This window comes from Pipistrellus kuhlii, unplaced genomic scaffold, assembly GCF_014108245.1.
Source record: "Pipistrellus kuhlii isolate mPipKuh1 unplaced genomic scaffold, mPipKuh1.p scaffold_m20_p_36, whole genome shotgun sequence".
Classification (NCBI taxonomy): domain Eukaryota; kingdom Metazoa; phylum Chordata; class Mammalia; order Chiroptera; family Vespertilionidae; genus Pipistrellus; species Pipistrellus kuhlii.
In genome coordinates this window covers 4,947,283-4,972,345 of record NW_023425536.1, presented here as the reverse complement: position 1 = coordinate 4,972,345, position 25,063 = coordinate 4,947,283, and the positions used below count along the sequence as shown (strand labels likewise).

Here is a 25,063-nt window from a genome sequence, read left to right as displayed (position 1 = left end):
GATGCAATCTTTCTTGTATATGAGTAATGTATATATGTGCTTATTTCCATGTGAATCTGGCACAGTACATTAGACTGAAACCTCAATTTGGTTTAAGTTTAATGGATAAAGTCACAATGAACATGTTTTCCATCTGAGCTTATGTAATAAATAAGCATGTAATAACTCATCCCAACACATGGTATGAATTCTGTCACTTGTAACCTTCCCTCCTCTCTTGAGGGGAGTAATGAGAAAATGTTCTGAGCTGCATATCACTGAAGGTGAGTGACATCCACGCACAGCTGAAGTTGGGTGGCCCAAAAATGCCCTGTTCCTCTGATCAATCAATCAATCACATCTCAGTTAAGATCCATTCATTAAATGGGACACAAGTTAGAATAAACCCAGGAGCCTGGGAGCTTTCCAAGCTTCAGATTAGGACAAAAAGCACAGGCACACACATATCTTTGCCAGAAAATTCCTAGGTCTCTTTCCTTAAAATTCTGGTCCCAAATTTGTCATGTTTCCAAAACTCCAAATCCTTTCCCCTCTCCAGACACAACACGACCATGAAGGGGAAAAAAAAAAATTAGAAAAAAAAAAGGCAAGCCAACGAACACCACCCCCTAAAAAAATTCTTTTTAAGGGTTTTGGACCCGATTTGGCCTGGCGTCCAAAGACAGTGATGGGGAGGCCAAAGTCCATCAAAACCCTCCTCCCACACCGGAGCCCGGGCTCTCCTCCTCGGGCCTCGCCCCCTCCCAGCGCCGGAGCCGGCCAGCTGTAGAGGGTGCAGGGTTAAGAGGCGAGCTTGTCACAGCTCCCCCGGATCCGGGCGAAGACATTCACCTCTGCGCCCCTCCTTGAGCCCTGGCAGCAAGGCGTCAACGAACAAAAAGAACTACAAAACCAAATCGCATCTGCCATCACTCCTGGAGGACCCCTCCGCCGGCCCCGGCCCCGCCCCTGGCCGGCCCCGCCCCCACGCCGGCCCCGCCCCACCTCCCCTCCTCGCCCCCCGGCACTCGGCGGGAGCCCGCTCCCACCCACAGGCGCCGCGCGCGGCGGAGGGGCGTTCTCGCGAGTCTTCCCTCCCACCCCCACGCCCGGGCTGACGTGTCGGCCAGACCCCCGGAGGAGACGGCCGCCTTCGCGGTGTGCCGCGGCCTCTTACCCGGTGGTCCGCGCCAGAGCTGCCTCAGCAGTTTGGGCCGTGGCGGGAAGGACGCCACCGCCCGAGTTCTGTGGCTTGAAAACTTGGCTTCGTCTCCTACAGCTTTTTTGTTTTGTTTTGACTTTTTTGGAATTTTCCCGCGGTCGCTCGGCAGTGGAGCCGGCGCGCTCCAGTGCATTCTGGGGCCCCGCCCTCCGCGGCATCGCGGGAAAATTCCAGCGAATCTTGGGCTCGAGGAGGCGGGGCGGAGCCTGTCCCCGTCTGGGCGGAAGTCGCCAGCGGGCGGAAGTTGGCAGTGGGCGGGCTCCGGGGCGGCGCGGTGGGCAGCCTGTGGCTGCCTTCCTCTAACTCTGCTTCCTCTGTTCGAGTCGTGGGTGACCCCCCGGAGGGTTTTAATCTGGTTATTGCCCAATTATTTCAACGCTGTCTTCACAATGCAGGGGAGGTAACATGGAAATTGGGTTTTTTTGTTTTGTTTTTTTTTAAGAGAAACTCAGTGTTTATGTGATACCACCACCAAACAAGGCCTAGAATGTGGTTTCTAACTGTGGCCACATACAGAAAAGGAATCATTCTTGAGTTAATGACACCCGTTCGCCCCACTGCCAATCAGTTTCATACAGTATTTGGTTCGGGTTCAAATCAGTTCAAAACTGAATTTAAACCACTTAACAGGAAAGCAGCATTTTGTGTAAAATTCATTCATGGTACTAGTGTTAGCTTGTCTTGATGAATTTTTCTATTCTAGAAATTAGCAGTGCCTAAAATTTTTCTTAGATGTTGACATTGTAATTTGAGGTGCCTAACCTTCAATTTCAATTTTTTTAAAAATCAGTGCCTCATGCCGAAACCGGTTTGGCTTGGCTCAGTGGATAGAGCGTCAGCCTGCGGACTGAAAGGTCCCGGGTTCGATTCTGGTCAAGGGCATGTACATTGGTTGTGGGCACATCCCCAGTGGATGGTGTGCAAGAGGCAGCTGGTCGATGATGTTTCTCTCTCATCGATGTTTCTAGCTCTCTATCCCTCTCCCTTCCTCTCTGTAAAAAATCAATAAAATATATATTTTTTAAATGCCTCATAATCATAAATCTACTAAAGAAGTACTTTTAAGAAAACTTTTTACAAGACAGTGTAAGTATGTAATAAAAAGAGTCAAACACTTCCAGCCTTCTAAAATGAAGGAATACCCATTTTACTAAAGAGTATAATAAATTGAATTCAGGAATTAGGGAATTTACCAAGTAGACCTTATAAAAGGATCCCAATCCAGAGAAAATTGTTAGGATCTGCAACTGCGTTAAGGAATCAGGTATTGAAAGATGAAACAGAGAAGGCCTGAGACCAGGATTCCAGGACAGGCTTTATTGAAGAGAATAGTACCACTGCCAGCTGCTTCCAGAGAGAGGAGCGGAAGAGAGTGAGGGCCCAGTTACAAGCACCTTTAAGGGGAGGATAGGGGACGGGCTTAGGGCACTCAGCACACGCTGATTGGTGGTTTCATGTAAAGCCTATGATTAGGAACTTAGGAATGGGGGCTTAGGATATTTGGCAGATGCTGATTGGTGGTTCAGTGCTCAGGAATGTCTAGCAGCAGGTGGGGTTTGCATCTGTCCATCAACTGGAGGAAGGGAGGATCTATCAGGTATTAAACTCATTCTTGAAAATATTCCTTGGCAACTAAAGAGGTCTGTGCTTTTTTGATGTGTGCAAAGTTCAGAGTGGGCCAGTGTAGAGAGTTACATGCATGAGTAACACTCATCTTGGCCCTTGACCATAAGAAGAAAGTCATTGTGTTTGTGGTGATAAATTTGAGCAATTTAATATTTAAGTTTTGCATTTACCAGCAAAGGAAGGAATTGAATCCTGTGTTTCATTAGAGAAAATATTTATTTTGATATTCAGGTCCTTTTACATATTTTCTGAAAAAAACCCTTTCTAGTGCTGAGTGTAGTAGTTATACTTGAAGTCTTCCCATTTTGCGGGTTTTGTGTCTTTTTCATTCAGTGGGTCACAAAGAGTTGCTAGGCGCACTCAACTTTATAGTAAATGAAAGGACAACATTTTTACACCTAATTTAGACCTAGATGGGTAGCACATATAGGATAAGTATTCAACTGTGATCTTATGGTATCCATATGTATGGTGCTATCCTAATACTTTAAACAGTAATTAGATGATCTTTTTAAAATTCCTGAAAAGTTTCCTGAGAAACAAATGTAGATACAAATCCTATTTTTAATTGGCTTATGAAGTTGACTATATGTTCCTCTAGAAAGTTTCATAGTATAAAGTCCAATCACATTTAAATAATGTGGCAAAAATAAAATGGCATGTGTAGGTGAATCTTTAGAAAGAATTAGATCCATTCTAATGGAATCCATCACTAGACTCTTTACATTCTAGAGGGGAAAACACCACACTGAGTGCTGCAGAGTTCCCAATAGTATCAAATCTTCAGAATTCAACTAACAAATAAAATCAGCTGTCTTGGATTCTAGCCATTGTAGTAAGACTTGTGTTCCCAGAATTAATTCAGATACCAACCTAGTTTCCAGCTGTCATTTCAAGAATCAATCCTAACATCCACCTAGTTTCTAGTTGTCAGCCCAACACTTAACACTGTCTTGTCCGTAACTCTAATATTGACCTCTCATTTCTCAACTGTGAATGTTTAATGAGTGTTTATTAAGTCTCATGTACTTAGCTGACTCCTTGACCATATTATTTAATTCTCACAGTGATCTTATGTATATAGTATTGATAGATAATATTCCAGTTTCATAGATAAAGAAACCGATACACAGCAAACTCTACTAGTAGATATTGTACCTTCAAATCCAGGCTAATGACTCTAGGGCTTGCACTTCTTGACCAATGCTAATCACCCTGCAGACTCGGTACCAGACTCGGTTTTTGGTAGAATAGCAGTGAGAATGGGATGATGTGACCCCAGAGCCTTATGCATTTTAACTACTACTTTGTTTTCCTCTTAATACTAATGAAATGTACATTTAATTAGAGAAGAAAACAAGAGTAATATTTGTTCATGAAATGCTTTTACAAATAGTGCAAGTAACAGCGAAGGTCTTTGGTCTGAGGTCAGGAAACAGAGGGCTTAATTAATGGAAAAAGGAAAATGTTGCAGGTATAACCCCCTCTCCCCACATGCTCGCTCCCGAGCTCTCTGAAATAATGCCTATTAGGAAGATATGTCTGTACTAATCATCCCGCCCCATGCCACAGCCACTTAAACCAGGAATGGTAACCTAAACCAATCAACCTGTTGTTGGGGAATTTGGAATTGAAATCCTGAGAAACTGTGCCCCACAAGAGCTAAACTCTCGTGCCAGCCAAAGTTACTCAGGGGAAAATATAACAATACATTGGTTGGCAGAGGAAAGCAAAAGCGAAGTTGAAAGAAAGGCCATGCTCTTCCATGAGAGATAGAGGGTAGCATCCATTCCCGTGTTCTATTTTTAAGCATAATTGAAGGCCACCGGACTCTACTTATTTTTTTGGTTCTCAGTTGTACACAGGATTCTCCCATGTCCTCAGAACAATCACCTCTTTATCTATTCTGACTTCGATGAGTTACTCTACCTTACTGCAAAGCAAGCCCTGACTAAGGACCTGGAGGTGGCATCAGTTTTTGTGTGTCACTGGGCACTAACACTTGGTCTGAGCCTTCTTGGTACACTAAGCAATGGATACCTAGTGAGAACCTTTCAAGCAGAAGGCATGAAGCATACAGGCTGTGTTGAAGATACAGATCCATCTGAGTTTCTTGGAGTTGGGAGAAATCTGACAGGTCCAGGAGTTCCGTAGATTTGGGGTTTGTTGGGCCAATAAAATATACATAATATTAGAGGACTAACAGTTAACTTTTTATTGGTCAAGTAAAGACTTTGGGGAAGGGGTCTACCATCATTTCAATTTTTAAAAAATGTTTTTAATTTTAAGATGGGGAGAGTCAAAGAACAATCTTGTAAATTAGGTAAATTTTGCTGTAAAAAAAAAAACTGATTACAATGTCCTTATTAATTTCTTGTTAATATTTACTTATCAAGGCAATGTGCCCAACAAAAGACTGCAGTTCCCAGACTGCCTTGCTATCAGCGGTGGCACTGCAAGTTGTAACCAATGAGAGATAGGTGGAAGCTGTTGGGTGGGACTTTCAGAAAGGTTTCTTAAAAGGTAGAAAGGCAATAGGCAAGGAGCTTTTTAGCCATTTCCCTTTTCTACTGCTTCCTGTAAGGGCAAGATGATTGTAATTCAGTTATCATAGACCCATGGTCAGCAAACTGCGGCTCTTTGGCCCCTTAAGTGTGGCTCTTCCACAAAATTCCACAGCCTGGGCAAGTCTATTTTGAAGAAGAGGTGTTAGGAGAAGTTTAAGTTTAAAAAATTTGGCTCTCAAAAGAAATTTCAATTATTGTACTGTTGATATGGCTCTGTTGACTAATAAGTTTGCCGACCACTGTCTTAGACTATAAGGTACCTTCAAGGATGGTGGTCAAGGATGAGGATGGCAGAGCAAAAGAAGTAGAAGGGGGCCTAGCCAGTTTCGCTCAGTGGGTAGAACATCAGCCTGTAAACTGAAGGGCTCCGGGTTCGATTCTGAAACAGCACAAACCTAGGTTGCAAGCTCAATCTCTGGCCCTGATAGGAACCCAGGCAGAAAGCAACCAATTGATGTGTCTCTCTCACATCAATGTTTCTCTCTCTATCTCTCCCCTTCCCTTTCACTCTCTAAAAATCAATGGGAAAATATCCTCTGGTGAGGATTAACAACAACAACAACAAAAAGAAGTAGAAGGTCTCTGTCCCCCAGTAATCACAGGAGTTATTTGGTTTGCCTAACTCTGGACTTCTTTTACAATAAATAAAAAATCTGTTTCAACTACTTTTGTCTTAGACCTCTGTTGCTCAGCAGCTGAGGCACTATAGTAAGGTCTGGGCTACTGTGGGTGGGGGAAAAAAGGAAAACGTGTTCTCTGCTCTCTTGAAGATAACTCTAGTGAAGGGGAATCTTCCTTAACATCATCTCTTCCAACAGCATGGCTCAAAACATATATACCTGTCAAAAGGAGATAAACCCAATAGAGCAGTAAGTTTCATTCAAAAATGGGAAGGGAGGGGGACCTGACCACACATCCAAACACAGGAAGATGGGAAACTCTCTTATCCACATACTAAAATTCTGTGAATATCGTAGAATGGAGAAATGACTCTCTCATTGTGCAATCTAACACAGAACTCCCAGGAAATAAAAATCTGTCCTTTTTCCATTGAGCAATGATACACCCTGTGTGTGTGTGTGTGTGTGTGTGTGTGTGTTTCATTGTTAATGCAATTTTAGTCTAATTTTCTTTAGTTCAGTAAAAAATGTATTTTTATTTAGAGCATGCATGCATTCCCACCAATGGTGGTGTGTTGTAACTAATATAGCACATTTTTATTGCCTGCAGAAAGCAATAAATTACATTTAAATGAGCACTTGCCTTAAAAATAATTTTTCTTTTAAGTATTTTATAATAATTAATTTAGCATAAAATCAGTATTAAAGAACTGCTAAGATTAAGCACTAAAAATTCCAAATTAAGAGAAATTATGCACATTTATAATTAAATTAATTCTGGCAATTATTAAGTCAAAAATCAGTTTTATCCCCTTCATATGTCTGTTTCAGATTAACTCTTTAATTGCTTAGTGTTTTCAATAAAAACTACTTAATTGCATCTTTTTATTTATTCATGTGCTAAATTATACAATAAAGCAACTGCTTGGGGTGGAGAACTAGGGAGATGTTGATCAAAGGGTACAAATTTCCAGTTATAAGATGAATAAGTTCTGGGGATCTAATGTACAGCATGGTGATTAAGTTAACAGTACTCTATTGTATACTTGAAAGTTACTAAGAAAGTAAATCTTAAATGTTCTCAAACACCCAAAAATAAAGATAATTGTGTAAGGTGATTGATCTCTTAACTAACCTACTGTAGTAATCATCACATTTTACACTTTAAACTTGCATAATGTCATTTGTCAATTAAATCGCAATAAAGCAAGAAAAAAAAAAAAACCTGCTTGCTGATAATAGAACTTCAAATATGGCACCAGCAAGTTTATAATAATAAAAGTATAATATACTGCCGAAACCAGTTTGGCTCAATGGATGGAGCGTCGGCTTGGGGACTAAAGGGTCCCGGGTTTGATTCCGGTCAAGGCCATGTGCCTTGGTTGCGGGCATATCCCCAGTGGGGGGGGTGCAAGAGGCAGCTGATCGATGACTCTCTCTCATCGATGTTTCTAACTCTCTATCTCTCTCCCTTCCTCTCTGTACAAAATCAATAATAATAATAAAAAAAAGTCTAATATACTAATTAGACCAGATGTCCTTCTGGATGAAGCCAGGGCTTTGAGAGGAAGCCCAGGTGCCAGAGGAAAGCCGGTGCCAGCAGCCGGGGGAAGGAAGACCTACTCTTGCATGAATTTCGTGCCTCAGGCCTCTAATATATGGTAAAAAGGACTTTCACTAGAGGCCCAGTGTGTGCACTAGGTGGTGGGGTCCCCTCAGCCCAGCCTGACCCTCTCACAATCCGGGAGCGCTCAGGGGATGCTCAGTCAGTGGGAGGTGACTGGCTGACCAGAAGAAGGTGCTGCTCCCATCATCCCACCGCTGCTGTCCACGCCTGCCACCATGGCAGCTGCCTGCCTTCGGCCCTTGCAGCCACAGCAGCTTTGTCTGAAAAGACAATTGGCTGTCTAGTCCAATTAGCATATTATGCTTTTGTTATTATAGACTAGAGGCCCAATGCACAAATTCATACATGGGCCAGGTCCCTTGGCCTGGCAGCAATCAGGGCTGATTGGGGCCATGGGAGGTTGGCTAGCTGGGGGAAGGGGCCATGGGAGGTTGGCTGTAAGAGCACTGATCACCAGGGGGCAGCTCCTGCACTGCGTGTCTGCCTCCTGGTGATCAGTGCGCATCACAGCGACTGGTCATTCTGCCGTTCGGTCCCTTAGGCTTTTATAAATATAGAATATGTATTACCGCCCCCTTTCCCCAGCTGCCGCTAAAGTGCTCGGTTCTTCCGAGGAAGCTAAGGTCGCGTTGGAGTGAGGCCCTCACTTCATCCGGCAACTAGCACCGTTCCCGGCAGCGCCCGCCCAGCACCCACCCTCGCCATGGCCTCCGTGTCGGAGCTCGCCTGCATCTACTCGGCCCTCATCCTGCACGATGATGAAGTGACGGTGACGGAGGATAAGATCAATGCCCTCATCAAAGCAGCTGGTGTAAATGTTGAGCCTTTCTGGCCGGGCTTGTTTGCAAAGGCTCTGGCCAATGTCAACATTGGGAGTCTCACCTGCAATGAAGGGGCTGGTGGACCTGCCCCGGCAGCTAGTGCTGCACCAGCAGGAGGTGCTGCCGCCTCCACCGCTGCGGCCCCAGCTGAGGAGAAGAAAGTGGAAGCAAAGAAAGAAGAATCTGAGGAGTCTGATGACGACATGGGCTTTGGTCTTTTTGACTAAACTGGCTCTTTTGTAACACAGTCAATAAAAGCTGACCTCTGTTGAAAAAAAAAAAAAAAAAAAAAGAAAAAAAAGAAAAGAATATGTATTACCTATGGACACATACAATAGGGTGGTGAAGGCTTGGGGCAGAGTGGGAAATGGGTGGAGAGGGATAATGGGGGGAGGGACATCTGTAATACTCTCAATAAAAAAATTTTTTTTTTTTTTTAAAGATTCAAGATTTACAAGGGTAAGCAAAAGAAACTAACATTTAGTGAGTCCCTTGTATGTGTCAGGCATTTTGCCAAGCACATCATATGTATTGTCCCATTTAATTTAATTTCTGTGATATAATCTCATCACATGTAAGTGTAATAAAAACGTTACATTTCATATATAAGCCAAATTAGATTTAATGTATCAGAAGAAATAATTTTAACTGTAAAATGAATTAAGCACAGCAAGTGACAAAGTATCATTAATAGAAACTACTTTCCTTTATTTTGGGGACTCTTAGAACTTCAGAGGCTTTTATGCTTCTTGCCTTCTGTATCTCTTTGTCTTTTGTATTAGTTTCCTATTGTTACAATAATAAGTTACCACAAACAATGGCTTAAAACAACAAAAATTTATTATCTTGTACTTCTGGAGTTCAGAAGTTCCAAATAGTTTCAGTGGACTAAAATCAAGATGTCAGTAGGATTGTTCTAGGGAATAATGCATTTTCTTGCCTTTTTTAGCTTCCAGGGATGTCTGCATTCCTTGGCTCATGGCCCCATCCTTTAATATTTCCCTCTATAATTCTGATACTCCTGCCTCCCTCTTATAAAGACCCTGATGATTACATCGTGCCACCCCATATAATTCAGGATAATCCTACATCTCAAAATCTAAAATCACATCTGTAAAGTCCTTTTTACCATATAAGGTAACATACTCACAAATTCCAGAGATTGGGACATAACACCTGGCAGGGATAGAAAGGCAGGGTCATTAGTCAGTTTACCACACTCTAGCTGTTTATTTAAGTACTAGAGACCAGGTGCACAGATTTGTGCACTGGTGGGGTCCCTCGACCTGGCCTGCCTGTTCTCAAAATCTGGGACTCCCTCAGGAGATGTCTGAATGCCAGCTTTGGCCCAATCCCTGCAGGCCATGCCAACTAGTATGCTTCTAGTAAGCATATAAGATCTTTGGTTAATCTCTTCCTGCCCTCCCCCATTCCTCTTTCCCTCTGAGATTCATCTGTCTGTTCCATGTTTCCATGCCTGTGTGTTGACCATCTGCCCCCTGGTGGTGAGTGCACGTCATAGCTACTGGTCAAATGCTCAAATGGTCACTTAGGCTTTATATATGTAGATATTTTCATGAGTTCATTTTTAGATATTGATTCATAATACCATTTGAATGTTGTTTCTGTAGTATTGAAACTACTTCTAGAAAACCTTTTTCTTTCTGAAAGAACTCTTTTATCATTAAAATTTTTCAATTACCATTGTCATGAAATATATAAGTTTCAGGTGTAAACCCCAGTGATTAGGCATTATAAAAGTTATTAAATGATCATCCTGAAAAATCTCATACCCATCTGACTCCACACGTAATTATTACAATATTATATTTTTAATATATTTTATTGATTTTTTTACAGAGAGGAAGGGAGAGGGATAGAGAGTTAGAAACATCAATGAAAGAGAAACATTGATTAGCTACCTCTGCACACCCCCCACTGGTGATGTGCCCACAACCAAGGTACATGCCCTTGACTGGAATCAAACCCGGGACCCTTCAGTCCACAGGCCAATGCTCCATCCACTGAGCCAAACCAGTTAAGGCTATTACAATATTATTGATTATATTCCCTATGCTATACTTTATACCCCTATGACTACACTATAACTACTAATTTGTACTTTTAAGCTCCTTCACCTTTTTCCCATTTCTCTCCATCCCTCTTCCCATCTGGAATCATCAAAATGTTCTTTCTATCTGAGTCTGGTTCTGTTCTACTTGTTCATTTATTTTGATTTTTAGATTCGATTATTGATAGATATGTATTTATTGCCATTTATTATTCATATTCCCCTTCCCCCTTCTCCTTCTCCTCTTCCTTCTTGTTTGGTGGTGATGAACTTCTTTAGCTTTTCTTTGTCTGGGAGTCTCTATCTGACCTTCAATTCTAAATTATAGCTTTGCTGGGTAGAGTAATCTTGGTTGTAGTTCCTTGCTTTTCATCACTTTTTTAAAAATATATATTTTATTGATTTTTCACAGAGAGGAAGAGGAGATAGTTAGAAACATCAATGAGAGAATCATCAATCAGCTGCCTCTTGCACACCCCCTACTGGGGATGTGCCCGCAACCAAGGTACATGCCCTTGACCGGAATCGAACCTGGGACCTTTCAGTCCGCAGGCCGACGCTCTATCCATTGAGCCAAACTGGTCCCAGCGCTTTTTATCACTTTAAATATTTTCTGCCACTCTTTTCTGACCTGCAAAGTTTCTGTTGAGAAATCAGCTGACAGTCATATGAAACTTGTAGGTAACTAACTGCTTTCCTCTTGCTGCTTTTTCTTTTTCTTTTTCTTTTTTTTATCCTCACCTAAGGATATCCCTCCATTGATATAGAGAGAGAGTGGAAGGGAGATAGGAGGGAGAGAGAGACAGAGAGAAACATTGATGTGAGAGAGACACATTGGCCACTTCCCGTACACATCCCTATCAAATGGACACTGGGCCAGCAGGCTAGAAGAGAGAACTCCCATGCACTTGTCACTCAACACACACTACTGACCCCAACGGGAGGAGACATATCTCGTCTTAGCAGGAGGAAGAAAAGACTTCTTCTTGCCCAGTAACTGCTCAGCAAATGGGAGACTTCCGTAACTCAGCCAATGAAATGCCACTAGACTTCAAACTTTCAGCTTCTTCCAATGGAGTCTTCGCCTCCAAAAGCCCCTCCCAGGTCAGTAAAAGACCAGTCCCCCTCTTGTTTCTTGGACTTGTATGATTTGACCTTGGACTGCATGTCCCAAATTGAAATTCTCGTTGTTCCTGAACAACCCATTTTTGCTGGAGAAATATCTGGCTGGCTGTGCATTTGAGGTAAACCTGATCAAAGTGTAATTCATGGACCTGCAGCATTCTCATCAACTGAGAGCTTGTTAAACTGTCTACTGAACTAGACTTTTCAGTTTAGCGATGTATCCAGGTGACTTAGGTATAGATTCATAGAGATAGAAAAGGTGGCCAGGGGCTGAGGGAAAGGATAATAGGAGAGTTTGTGTTTAGGATGTTTAACATTTTTTGGAAATAATGGTGATGGTTGTACAATACTGTCAACTTAAAATGACAAATTTTACAGTGTACATTTTTTGCCTCTAGGGCTCCCCATACCAGTGTGGGTAAGTCGAGAGTTGTTGGTCAGCGTGAGTGGACACTAAATAGACCTGTGACTGCTAAGCCTAAAAGCTAGAGGGGAAACATAGCACAGGCCCGGTAGGGGAGGGGGGTGAGGAGGGTTATAGCTGGTGGAGGCCAATGTGATGCCAAGTCAGGAGGGCATTACCCCAGACTGTGGCAAACTGACAGACCAATCCAGAGGTGAATGACATTCAGGCAGCCTGCGAATGGACTAGAGCCATCCTCCCAGAGGCCAGAGAAGCACCGCATCTGGAACCCCAGCCTTTCTCTGTCAGCCTAGAAGTTGAATAAGACACCCCCACCCCCATATCTGAAGATACCAGGAGAGAAAGAGGCACAGGGGATGGAGGAGGGGGAGTAGAGGGGTAACTGAGACAGTAAACATTCCTATCTGAGAAGACTGAGCAGCAACTAAAGACACTGATCGAACTAAGTGAACAGCCTAAAGTCTTTAATCCAGGTAGAAGTAACAGTTAATCTTTTAGCTCCCTCTCTATCCCCCACCCCCACCATAAGCCTATGAGGAAGATGAGATTAGGCAGTCAAAGAAACTGCACGCGTGTGATGGGGTGTCCTCCAGTTCCTTCTTCTGGGCCTTCTGGGAAAGAAGGCTACCTGCTGGGAAGGGGCCATGAGGCCATATCTCAAGGCCTAGCCTGGTGTCAGCACTGACAACTCTGTCCACAGCCTCTCTGGAAGGGGAGTAGTCTTATTTTCCTTATTATTTAAGCAATCGAGCATTTACAGAAGCCACAATAGCAGGGTTAAAATTTCAAACAGCAGTTTTTATATAAGATGGATGCTTCAGAGCTCTCTAGTTGTGTCTTTATCTTGAGAACCAGTTCCAAGTTATCTTAATAAGATTAAATATATTTCACTTCACATCTCCTCAACCACAGCACACTCATTATTTCTGGTTTTAATAATACATTTAACCACATTAAATTAACTGGTGGAAAAGTTGTTTTTTAAATCCAATTATAAAAATCTAAAGAAAAGCATAAGTAAAAAAAAAAAAAAATCTAGAGAAGCTAGACTGTATCAAATTTTAAAATTTGTGCTCAGATGATACCATCAAAGAAAGTGAAAACAGCCCATGGCCGGTGTGTTCAATGGTTAGAGTGCACCAAAAGGTCACTGATTAGATTCCAAGAGAAGGACATATACTTGGGTTGCAGGTTCAATCCCTGCCTGTTTGGAGCCTGTGCAGGAGGCAACCAATCAATGTGTCTCTCACATTGATGTTTCTCTCTCTCCTCTCCCCGCCTTCATTCTCTCTAAAAATCAATGAAAAAATATTCTCAGGAGAGGATTAATAACAACAACAAAAAGAAAGTGAAAACAACCCACAAACTGGGAAAAAATATTTAAAAATAAAAAATCTGATGAGGAACATGCATCCAAAATGTATAAAGAATCTTATAATCTATGCCAGTGGTCGGCAAACTCATTAGTCAGCAGAGCCAAATATTAATAGATTGAAATTTCTTTTGAGAGCCGAAAACTGACTTCTGTACATGAGCCACAAAGTTTCAATCGCACTGTACCTGCGTGCCAGCACGTGGTATTCTGTGGAAGAGCCACACTCGAGAGCCACAGTTTGCTGACCACTGATCTATGCTAACGAAAGAATAATATGCTAATTAGACTGGGAGACTTTCCAGAGACCTTCCAGACGTCCTTCCGGACAAAGCTGGGGGTTTGGCCAACTTGCAAACTGCCTCCAAACGGCCCTCAGCTCCTCGCCTAGGCCGGTCATGCCCCCCAATGGGGACTCGCACCCTGATGGGGTTGGGGCCAGCATGCAAATAGCCCTCAGCCCCTCACCCAGGCTGACTCCACCCCCCAAGGGGACTCCCACCCTGATCTGGGATCCCCTTCAGGGCAGACCAGCTCGCCCCCACCCATGAACCAGGCCTCTCTATCTTCTATAGTTACTAATAAAAGGGTAATATGCTAATCAGACTGGGAGACCTGGGAAACTTTCTGGACATCCTTCTGGACAAAGTTATGGTGGCAGGGCCGAAGCAGAGGCAGTTAGGAGTGATCAGGCCAGAGGGGAGGGCAGTTGGGGGTGATCAGGCTGGTGGGGGGAGGAAGTTGGGGGTGAGCAGGCTGGCAGTGGGGGGGTAGTTGGGGGATAGCAGGGCGGCAAGCAGAGTGGTTAGGGTCGATCAGGCAGGCAGGCAGGTTAACGGTTAGGAGCCAGCAGTCCCGGATTGCGAGGGGGATGTCCAAGGGGTCCCAGATTGGAGACGGTGCAGGCTGGATTGGGGGACACCCCAAACCTGGACTAATTTCATGTACCAGGCCACTAATTCAATAATAAAAGACAAATTAAAAATCAGAAAATTATTTAAGTAGACATTTCTTTAAAGATATATAAATATCCCATAAGCACATGCAAAGATTCTCAATATCACTAATCATTATAGAAATGCAAATCAAAACCATAATAAGATACTACTTTATGCTGACTAGGATGGCTATAATAATAATAATAAAAAAAGCAAAATATCAAGTGCAGGCTAGTGGTGGAGAAATTTGAACCTCACACATTACTGGTGGGATATGAAATGTACAGCCACTTTGGAAAAACAGTTAAAAGAATTAATTCCTCAAAATGTTAAAATGGAGTTACCACATGACCCAGCAATTCCACTTCTAGGTATATACCCCCAAAAGAACTGAAAATATGTGTTCACATGAGAACTTGTACATGAATATTTATTATTAGTAACAGTCACAAAGTGGGAACCCAAATGTCCATCAACTGATGAAATGGACACCCAAATATGGTCTACCTGTAAGGAGGAGTATTATTCAATCCTAAAAAGAAAGAAAGTACCAATACAACGTTGTAATGTCGATAAGCCTTGAAAACATTATGCTGAGTGAGAGAAACCAGACACAAAAGACCATATGTTATATGGCTCCATTTATACGAAATGTCCAGAAAAGGCAAATCCACAGACAGAAAACAGATTAATGCTTATTGGGGCTGGGGTGAGAGGGAATGACCAGTGACTGTTAATGACTATGGGATGTCTTTTGGGAGTGATAAAAATGTTCTGGAGTTACAGAGTGGTGAGTGGTGCACACTGCTGGGATTACACTAGAAATCACTGAATTGTACCCTTTTGAAGGGTGGGTTTTATGGCATGTGAGTTACATCTCAATAAATCTATTATTAAAAAATAATTTCCCTGATTATCTCCAAATATCTCATTTTGATTTCCCAGGTTGTTGTTGAGATGAAGATCTAACAAGGTCCTCACAACTACAGTTGGCTGATACATCTCTTAAGGCTCTTTATCAATCCATCCATTTCCCTTCTCTTTTTCTTGCCATTTCATTGTTGAATAACCCCTGAATTACTACATCAGGTGACTGTTTTACTTCTGTTGGAGTTGTAGGAGTGCATAATGGCGAATTTCTTTTATCTCAAATTTTCTCTTAGCCGACTTAACTTTCATTCTGAAAGAAAGCAGCCTGGTTTCCTAAGACAGAAACTCCCAAGCTCTTAAACACTTTGATTCTCATTAGCCTGCTCCTCTCAGCCTCTCTCCCCCCGGCCCCCCACCTCCTGCCTTGCTGACCTGGGCCTGTTCTCCATTACCCTTCGCCCAGGCCAGCCTCCCCAGGGTGGCACACAGAATTGCAACTCCAGATGTGGACGGACAGGGCTGGGGACCCTCCTACTGGGATGATTATTTGCCTTGATCTGGAGGCCATCCTTATGTTAATATAAATTAAGGTCCCATTAGTTCCTTCGCCACCCGCACTTTGACTCATGTTCTCCTTGAAATCAACTAAAACACTGTGGGGTGTCGTTTTTGTCAGTAAAACTTCCCATGCAGGCCCACGTGCAGGTTTTCAGTTTTAGGAGTTTGCACTGGGTTTCATTCTGTTGATTTTTGTTCATCTGTACAATCTTTAGTGGTCTTTGTGAATCCTGAGTGTCATGTACTTTGCCAATCTGAGAAGCACATTTCTCCGCTGCAAGGTCAAGAGCAGAGCCCTCGTGCTCTCCTTTAGAGATCTCCCTTCCCAGGTGACACTGACACCCTGCCTCAGGACCTCTCTGGCTTCATCAGCTATAAATTCAAGAACTGTAGTGTCCCCGGATCCTGGTCCTTGTGCTCTACAACAGCATCCCCGGAAGGCTGAGAAAGGCCTCGCTGAACCCAAAACACTGTTCCTTCAGCCCAGGCCCATTTCACTTTCCTCCCCTCTCACTGCAGCTCAGTGAGAACATAGGCTTTCCTTGATCTCAAGAACAAAATGGACCCCAGATTCCAAAACTAGACTAAAATGCTGAAAAAAACAAAAAAAGATATTCACATTACTCAGCTCACAAATCCATAATTTCCAACCTTCTTTGAAATGTGTTTAAAAAACAACAACAACAACAACAACAACAACAACAAAAACAGCACATGATTACTAAGCTGTTTTAACAGCTTGTTTTTATTAATATTTCCCTTCTTTCACCTTGTCCATCTTTGAATATGACATTTTGGACAAAACATTATTGATGTCAATATTTTCTTTTCAGGAAAATATTTCCTAGTTTTCTCAAACTTCTAGAGAGCATCTCTCTACTTATTTAAGCCCTCTAAAATGAGTCTTATGGTTAAAAAAAAACAACACACATACACACACACACAAAAACCCATCAGCATGTAGTCTGTATCTTAACTGCTTATTTATTTTTACATCCTCTGCTAAGAAACTGCCAAATCCAGCCATAAATGAAGTTAATTCAACTCTGAGGCAGGCTGAGAGACTCAGAGACTTCTCCCTGTCGTGTTCCACAGGAGATCTCGCCCATGACGTGGTGCGTTTATCAGGCTCCAAGCTGCCATCGGTGGGGAGTCTCTCCTGCCTGCGCCGGGTGCCCTGGTGGGACCACGCTGGGCTCTGCGTCTGAACTCACACAGTCAGCGATGTGGATGCGGCCAAGTGGGCTTGATGCTCTGCCATTTTCTCTGTCACCCGCCCACAGATCACTGATGCTCAGATAGCGCTGGGTGGGCTAGAATTGCAAGGAAGCAGCCACCCTCCTTCTGCTTGATGGGGTGACCACTCTATGAGAAGGTCTCAAATGAGGCTGGCCTGCATTCCAGATGGAAAGCAGCCAAACTGCACAACAGCACACGATCTGGTCTCTGCAAGATGCAAACTTGATCCTGCTTAGAGAATGTCTCTCCTGCTAAAGGAGTAAACACAGCAGCCAATAAGGCAAACATTCTACAGGCATCTTACGTGGAGTGTGTGGGAAAGGCGACTCCGTCAGAGCTGATATTTCAGAAACATCTTCAGCCGGGAGGAGTCAACATGCTTTAGAGTTATTCAGCCCAGAAATGGATATACTGTGCTTGAGGGAGACATTCTAAACATGACCATATTAATGGAGCTCATAACTTTTCTGGTAGATTAATGAGGATCTGAAAGATAGGCTCAGTCTAATCTGTTACTGGATAACGTGGTGATTAATGCTTGTGATGCAATAAGGAAGCCCTAATTAGGAAACTGCAGGGGGAAAGCCCAACAGGCCTTTCCACTTAGCCAAAGTTTCCACCGCCGAGAAAAACTTGAAGTGTCATTTAATAAGCTTTATGGACTCAGGATGTAAAACCAGAGAAAGCCTATTAGATGTTGAATTGAGAGTGAGCAACGTAGTGATCCACTGAGACTTCATATCTTTCCTTACGAAATTCCTGCATCAGAACAAATTACTGTGAAAATATGATTTATGGATATAATGATAAACTAGCTTATGTTTGTGATGTTTCAACTGTACTGTGTATTTGGTTCTTTTAAGGATATGGGAAACACACGGCCTCATTTCTACTGGGGCAGTCACCTCCAATGCAATTTTCACTCTCACGATAGCTTTTAATAAATTTATTCAAAGTATTAAGGGAAAAAATAAACACTCCCATTTTTTAATGTAAATTTTGCACCCCTTTTCTTTGGGCCAATAAAAACATTTTAGTATGTCAGAGCTTAGTAATAGTCTTCCCTACATAATAGCATATTTATGTCAAATTATTTTTTATATAATAAAAGGGGAGTATGCAAATTGACTAAACAGTGGAACGACTGGTTGCTATGCTGCTCACTGACCACCAGGGGACAGATGCTCAATGCAGGAGCTGGCCCCTAGTGGTCAGTGCACTCCCACAAGGCGCTGATGATGGCTGGTGAGTGCAGCGGCCTGCCTCCATGGCAGCACTAAGGATGTCCGCAGGGAGTGGGCCTAAGCCACAGTGGAACATCCCTCAAGGGCTCCCAGACTGCGAAAGGGTGCAGGCTGAGCTGAGGGACCCACTTCCCTCTAAGTCCATGAATGTTGTGCATCAGGCCTCTAGTTCTAGAAATAAAAACCTAAAGAAACTCTAAACTACTATGCACATGCATAAGCAACATGAGAGAGATGTTTTCTTACATTTGACATTATATATGAAATAATTACAGCCATTTATTTTTAAATTTTATTTATTGATTTGAGAGAGAGAGAGAGAGAGAGAGAGAGAGAGAGAGAGAGAGAGAGACTTGTTGTTCCACTTACCATTATTTATGCATTCATTGATTGCTTCCTGTATGTGCCCTGATGGGAGATCAAACCCACAACCTTGCTGTGTAGAGAGGACGCTCTAATCCAGTGGTCGGCAAACTCATTACTCAACAGAGCTAAATATCAGCAGTACAATGATTGAAATTTCTTTTCAGAGCCAATTTCTTAAAACTTAAACTATACAGGTAGGTGCGTTGTTATTAATTTAATTAAGGTGCTCCCAAGCTGGCCTTTGCTAAAAACTCAAGAGGTTAAAGAGCCGCATGTGGCTCTCGAGCCGCAGTTTGCCGACCACTGCTCTAATCCAACCGGGCCCATACAGCTTTTTAAGTAATGCTGATAACATGCTTTTTTGCATATTATTCAGATTTTCTAGCGGTTAATGATTACCTGAATAGGATCAATGAACCAAGCCTGCAAAAGAACTATTAATCTCAACCAATCATTAATTGGTACAAATATCTTGGGAAGTCAGCTATAGTTCAAGATTAAGGAGAAGAAAATATAAACTCTTAATACTATATGGTTTTATGCTAGCGATTTTCAACCATTGTGCCAGAAGAATTTTTAAGACATGCACTATCTATTTAGTCAGGGGCACTGACCTCTGTTCCTCAGATTGTCAAATAAAAAAAATGACAATGGCTCACCCAACAATAGCTGTCCAGTGTGAATGAATCAAAATTATACCTCTTTTTTTGATGTGCTGCAGAACTTCAGTAATTAGTTTATGTGTACCATGAGATGAACTAAGTTGAAAACCTCTGGTCTATTCCTGGTAATTTGGAATGTACATTACAATTATTATTTTGTACATTGGCCTATCGGATTATTAAAATTGCCAGTGAGCATTTTTTCTGACAATGCTATAATTAAAGGTCTTGTGTTTAAAAGAGGAAATAAAACCAAAACCGGTTTGGCTCAGTGGATAGAGTGTCAGCCTGTGGACTGAAAGTTCCCAGGTTCGATTCCGATCAAGGGCAAATACCTTAGTTGCAGGCACATCCCCAATGGGGGGTGTGCAGGAGGCAGCTGATTGATGTTTCTAACTCTCTATTCCTTCCCTTCCTCTCTATAAAAAATCAATAAAATATATTTTAAAAATAAAAAGGAAATAAAGTCTATTAATTTCTATCTATTTAGTTGCTTGTGATTTTTTTTTTTATATCCCTTGTCAGAGATGCTGGTTTTGTTTGTTTGTTTGTTTTTAAGACTTTTTATCTCTTAGAACAGCCTATCAATTTGTCTGTAAGTCCACTGAACTACTCAGAATGTTCTGGAACAAAGTCGAGAAGTCTTCCCGAAACACTGCACTGACCGCCGCATTTCTTGGCTCCCAGAGAACTTGCTCTGAATCTTTCCATCTCACACTTATTGCTGAAGGCTTTGTATTGGGCAGGCAAACATCTTGGTGTGCTTGCAATGTTCATTTTTTTTTTTTTTTTTTTTTTACCTCTAAACTCGTATTTTTGTTGTTGTTAATCCTCACCTGAGGCTAAGGTAGGAGTAGTCTACTCCCCTCCCTCCTCCCCCCTCCACCCCGACAATTGATTTTTAGAGAGAATGGAAGGGAGGGGGATACACACAGGGAGAAACACCAATGTGAGAAAGACACATTGATTGGTTGCTTCCCGCACACACAGGAACGGAGCCTGCAACCGAGGCACGAGCCCTTGACCAGGATCAAACCTGAGACCCCAGAACCTTTCAGTCCTGGTGGCTGGCCAGGACTCAAATCACATATTGAATTTACTGTATCATGTGAACCAATTCTCCTTTGAGTGTCTTTAACCATGGTAGCCAGTCTCATTTTCAAATGGTCATGCTCCACAAAGGAGCTGTTCAGACCAGTGATGCCTGTAACATAGTACTAGGTGAGGAAAGAAAGTATATAGCCTGGTCAGTGGGGCTCAGTGGATTGAGTGATGTCTTCTGCATCCTAGTTCCATTCCTGGTCAGGGTACTTGTCCAGGTTGTGGGCTGGGTCCCCAGTAGGGGGTGTGCAGGAGGCAGTAGATTAGGGATTCTCGCTCACCATTGACGATTCTATATCTTTCTCCTCACTTCTCTCTCTAGAAAACCAATACACACACACACACACACACACACACACACACACACACGTACTAGAGGCCGGGTGTATGAATTTGGCCTGTGGGATCATCTCTAAACTGGCTCTCCAACATCCTCCAGGGGTCCTGGATTATGGAGGGCGCAAACCAGGCTGAGGGACCCCACTGGTGCACGTTTGGGGCCGAGGAGGGACACGGGAGGTTAGACAGCCAGGGAGGGACTATAGAGGGTGCCAGAGCAAGTCCCGCTGGTCTTGCTCAGTTCCAATTAGCTGGATCCCAGCAGCAAACTAACCTACCAGTCGGAGCTTCTGTTCCCTAGTTGTCAGTGCAATCATAGCGTCTGGTCAACCAGTAAACTATCTACCCCCTGGTGGTCAGTGCATGTCCTAGCGAGTGGCCTTAGCATATTACACTTTTTTTTAATTGAACAGACTACTGGATGACTGGACACTTGGCATATTAGGTTTTCATTATGTACTATATAGATAGATATAGATATAGAGATAGAGATAGATACAGATTTAAATGTCGATGTCGATATATAGATATAGATATAGATATAGATATAGATATAGATATAGATATAGATATAGATATAGATATAGATATAAGTAGCCCTGCGGAGGAATCTGTGTGCCAGTAGATTGCTGCCACCCTCCTGTAGCTCTCTGCCCACTGCCCTGACCTTCTGTAGCTCCCTTTCCCCCCTTTTTTTTGTCTCCCCCCTCCCATAGCTTGCTGCCTTGTCCCCTCCTGTAGCTCTCTGCCAACCACTTGTAGTTCGCTGCCCCATTCTCCTGCAGATTCATGATCTGGTCGTTATGCTTCAGGGCATAACAGATAATTAGCACATTCCTCTCTTATTATATAGGATAATTAATCCTTACCTGAAGATATTTAAAATATATTTTATTCATTTTTACAGAGAGGAAGGGAGAGAGATTATTTTCAAGAAGAGAGCCAGAAACGTTGATGAGAGCCAGAAACGTCGATGAGAGAGAAACATCGACCAGCCGCCTCCTGCACACCCCCCACCGGGGATGTGCCCGCAACCAACGTACATGCCCCTGACCAGAATTGAACCTGGGACCTTTCAGTCCACAGACCGACGCTCTACCACTGAGCCAAATTGGCTTCGGCAAAATATATATATTTTTATTGATTTCAGAGAGGAAGAGAAAGAAGGGAGAGAGAGAGAGAGAGAGAGAGAGAGAGAGAGAGAGAGAGAGAGAGAGAGAGAGAGAAACTTCAATGATGGGAATTGAGCACACAATTTGGCATGTGCCCTTGACCAGAATCTACCCTTTATCCACAGGCCAACGCTCTATCCACTGAGCCAAACCAGCTAGCGCCCAAGGATATTTTTAAATAGATTTTTAGGGAGAGTGGAAGACAGAGAGAAACATCAATGTGAGAGAAACACATTGATTGGTTGCCTCTTGCATGAGCCCCAACCAGGGCCCAGGCTGGGGAGTAGCCTGCTACTGAGGTACATGCCCTTGACTGGAGTCAAAGTGGGACCCTTTGGTCTGCAGGCCAGTGCTCTATCCACTAAGCCAGTGTTTTTCAACCTTTTTTTGGGCAAAGGCACACTTGTTTCATGAAAAAAATCACGAGGCACACCACCATTAGAAAATGTTAAAAAATTTAACTCTGTGCCTATATTGACTATACAGTGGTGCCTCGCATAAAGAACGCCTCGCACAGTGAACGCTGCACACAACGAACTTCATTTCATGATTCATACAACGAACTTCGTTTCACACAATGAAGTCGCCCGAGCTTCCACGACTGCTTTGCCGGAGCTTCCACGACTGCTTCGCCCGAGCTTCCACGATCGCTGCCAATGTATTGCATCCTTCCGCGCAGGCACTGCAGGCAGTCGTTAGTCACTGCGCTTAACTTAAGCACGTATAGCAGCAATCATTCTTCATTACGAATTAAATCACGCACATATCACGGCAGTCGTCCTTTTAAGTTAAACTCAATATTTTTTTTATATCATGATGTATCTAAATAAAAATAATAACAAAAAATTTATCTTTTTTTATGTCATCTTAGCATATTTTATGCTACAGAACGAATTATTTTTTTTAACATGTATTGTTATGGGAAAACGCGTTTCACATAACGAACTTTTCGCATAACAAACGTGCTCCTGGAACGAATTAAGTTCGTTGTGTGAGGCACCACTGTATATAAAGTAATTCTCTTGAATAGGAATCAAATAAACACAAAGAAAGTATTTTATAATTACTTTATTATGAAATATTAAGTAAACAAAATAGTGAAAAATTATAAAATTTTTGTCTTGTCTGCACCTACGGCACACCAGGCAACATCTCGCGGCACACTAAAACAGCGGTTGAAAAACGCTGCACTAAGCTAAACTGGTTAGGCCTAAAGACATATTTAAAAGTAAACAGAATATATATGATTCTAATTTTTTTTTAAAGGAAAAGATTTTTAAATTATTTGAATTATTAAAGAAGTCACACAACTATGAAGTTATGCAATTAGGGGTCCCTCTTCTTGAAAATAATTTCAAGTTCCTTAAAGGACAGAGGAGCTACGATTTTTTAGGCAAACAGAACAAAACTCCTCAAAGCATTCTACTCAGTGTTGCTATGCATCAGACGCCCTTTCTTACTACCCTCTCCCCTTTGGAGGATGCTGCGGGGTGGGGCTGGGGAGTGTGTAGAAGGCTTGGGGAAAAGGTGGAGTTATAAAATGCAAATTATATGGAGGGGCTACGCTAGCACAACCGCTTTGCTTACTCAGAACCTTCCTCTGAAAGTGTCCTCGTGTTTGTAAATGCTATTTCCTTAATCCTCTGGGATGTGTAAGTAGCAAGGCTCTTGACCTTTACTTGGTATTGTATCTATTACCATATTTTTCGGACCATAAGACGCCCATATTTTTCGGACCATAAGACGCTCCGGACCATAAGACGCACCAGTTTTTAGAGAAGGGAAACGAAGAAAAAAAGATTCTGAAACAAATAGTGTCCTAAAATATTTTATGTGCATTAAAACCCAACATCACAGTCATAAACACATGTAATCAACCCTGTAAAGTAAACAGCAACATTTAGAACCATTTTAGAGCCGGGCAAGCACACAGAGACCACACAGAGCTGGGCAAGTAAAAAAACTTTTTTTTTAAAGTATATGTGTAGGCTATATTTGGACCATAAGACGCAGGGACTTTCCCCCCCCACTTCTGGGGGGAAAAAAGTGCATCTTATGGTCCGAAAAATATGGTAAATGTCAGCAAAAGATCTTAACAGAAGCAAATGGATAATGAGAAAGCAGTTTTAAAGTACACTCGCAAATACAATTCAGACCAATCTGCACTCCACTCTTGATTTTCAGTGGCATTTCTTAGTATCCTCCAAAGTGCAAAGTGTGGTAGGATCCCCCCAAAAGGGGCCACAGTATTTGCCTCGAGGGAGAGAGATTTGGCAGGTGTGGGGAGGGCCTGAAGGAAGGGAAGAGTTTTTCACTGTAGCCTCTTTCAAACCTTTGGATTTACCTATTTGAAAAATCAATTAAGTTGATAAACCCACAAAACTTCCTGAAACAGTTTACAAGAGGGCAAATTCAGTCAGAAGACCTGCTTCCCTGATTTTCCCTCTGCTCCTCAAGAAACTCGGTAGCCATACTTTAACCCTCTCTGTTCCTTTGTAATATTCTGAGAAAATCATTGCAAAGAAGTTAGTACACAATTTATATTCCATACAAATTTAGAGATTTGATAGAAATGAAAAATGCAGCGTGCTGAAAGGCTCTTCGGTGTCCCTTTCCGTGGGTTACACGTTTCCTGCACTCCCTTCATCCGGGTGAGGGATCGCACCAAACACATTTCCGGTGTAAGCACAAACCCGGAGTTTTTAGAAGAAGAAGTAATCTTCTTCCTTTTTCCCATTCCACCCAGCCTCCAACTCTTTATCCAGCTGGTCTCGATTGAATAAAGTAGATGTGGGATCTTAGGCTGACTAGTCGTAAAAAAAAAAAATTTTAGAGCAGAAACAAGAAAGGTACAGATTCAGGGTAAGTGGTATGTGTGGGAAGAGACAGGGGCTTCATGATACACGATTTTGCACTCACTTCCCAGCGTTTGAAATTTATCCCAGGGAGTCCAAGGTTGTCATTGTTTCCAGACAGACCGTGTGCTCCAGCAGAGGTGAAAGGACCCGGGGCAATGCCCCTCCCTGCCCTCTGTGCGCTTCACGGTGGTACTCCTGCGACTCGGAAGTGCATTCTGATTAACCCAGGAAATGAAAGTGCATCAGTTTCCTGTTACAATGA

The 25,063-nt window shown here is 42.6% G+C and overlaps 2 protein-coding genes across 2 annotated transcripts in view; one reads left to right on the top strand and one right to left on the bottom strand.

The window, feature by feature from the left end:
• FANCC (FA complementation group C) overlaps positions 1-1,350 on the bottom strand; it is a 229,205-nt gene extending 227,855 nt beyond the window's left edge. Inside the window, exon 1 of the mRNA XM_045570735.1 lies at positions 1,157-1,350. The gene's annotated coding sequence lies outside the window, so the exon portion shown is untranslated. The remainder of the gene's footprint in view (positions 1-1,156) is intronic.
• Positions 1,351-3,663: 2,313 nt separating this feature from the next.
• Positions 3,664-8,701, top strand: LOC118732249 (60S acidic ribosomal protein P1-like). The gene is made up of 2 exons (XM_036461373.2): positions 3,664-3,673; positions 8,281-8,701. The coding sequence occupies exon 2, from the start codon at positions 8,345-8,347 to the stop codon at positions 8,687-8,689; it is 345 nt and encodes a 114-aa protein (XP_036317266.1). The 5' UTR covers positions 3,664-3,673; positions 8,281-8,344; the 3' UTR covers positions 8,690-8,701.
• The last annotated feature ends 16,362 nt before the right edge of the window (positions 8,702-25,063 follow it).

Excerpts from the sequence above, each read along its gene's own strand:
- LOC118732249 (XM_036461373.2), top strand. The coding sequence starts at position 8,345 with ATGGCCTCCGTGTCGGAGCTCGCCTGCATCTACTCGGCCCTCATCCTG.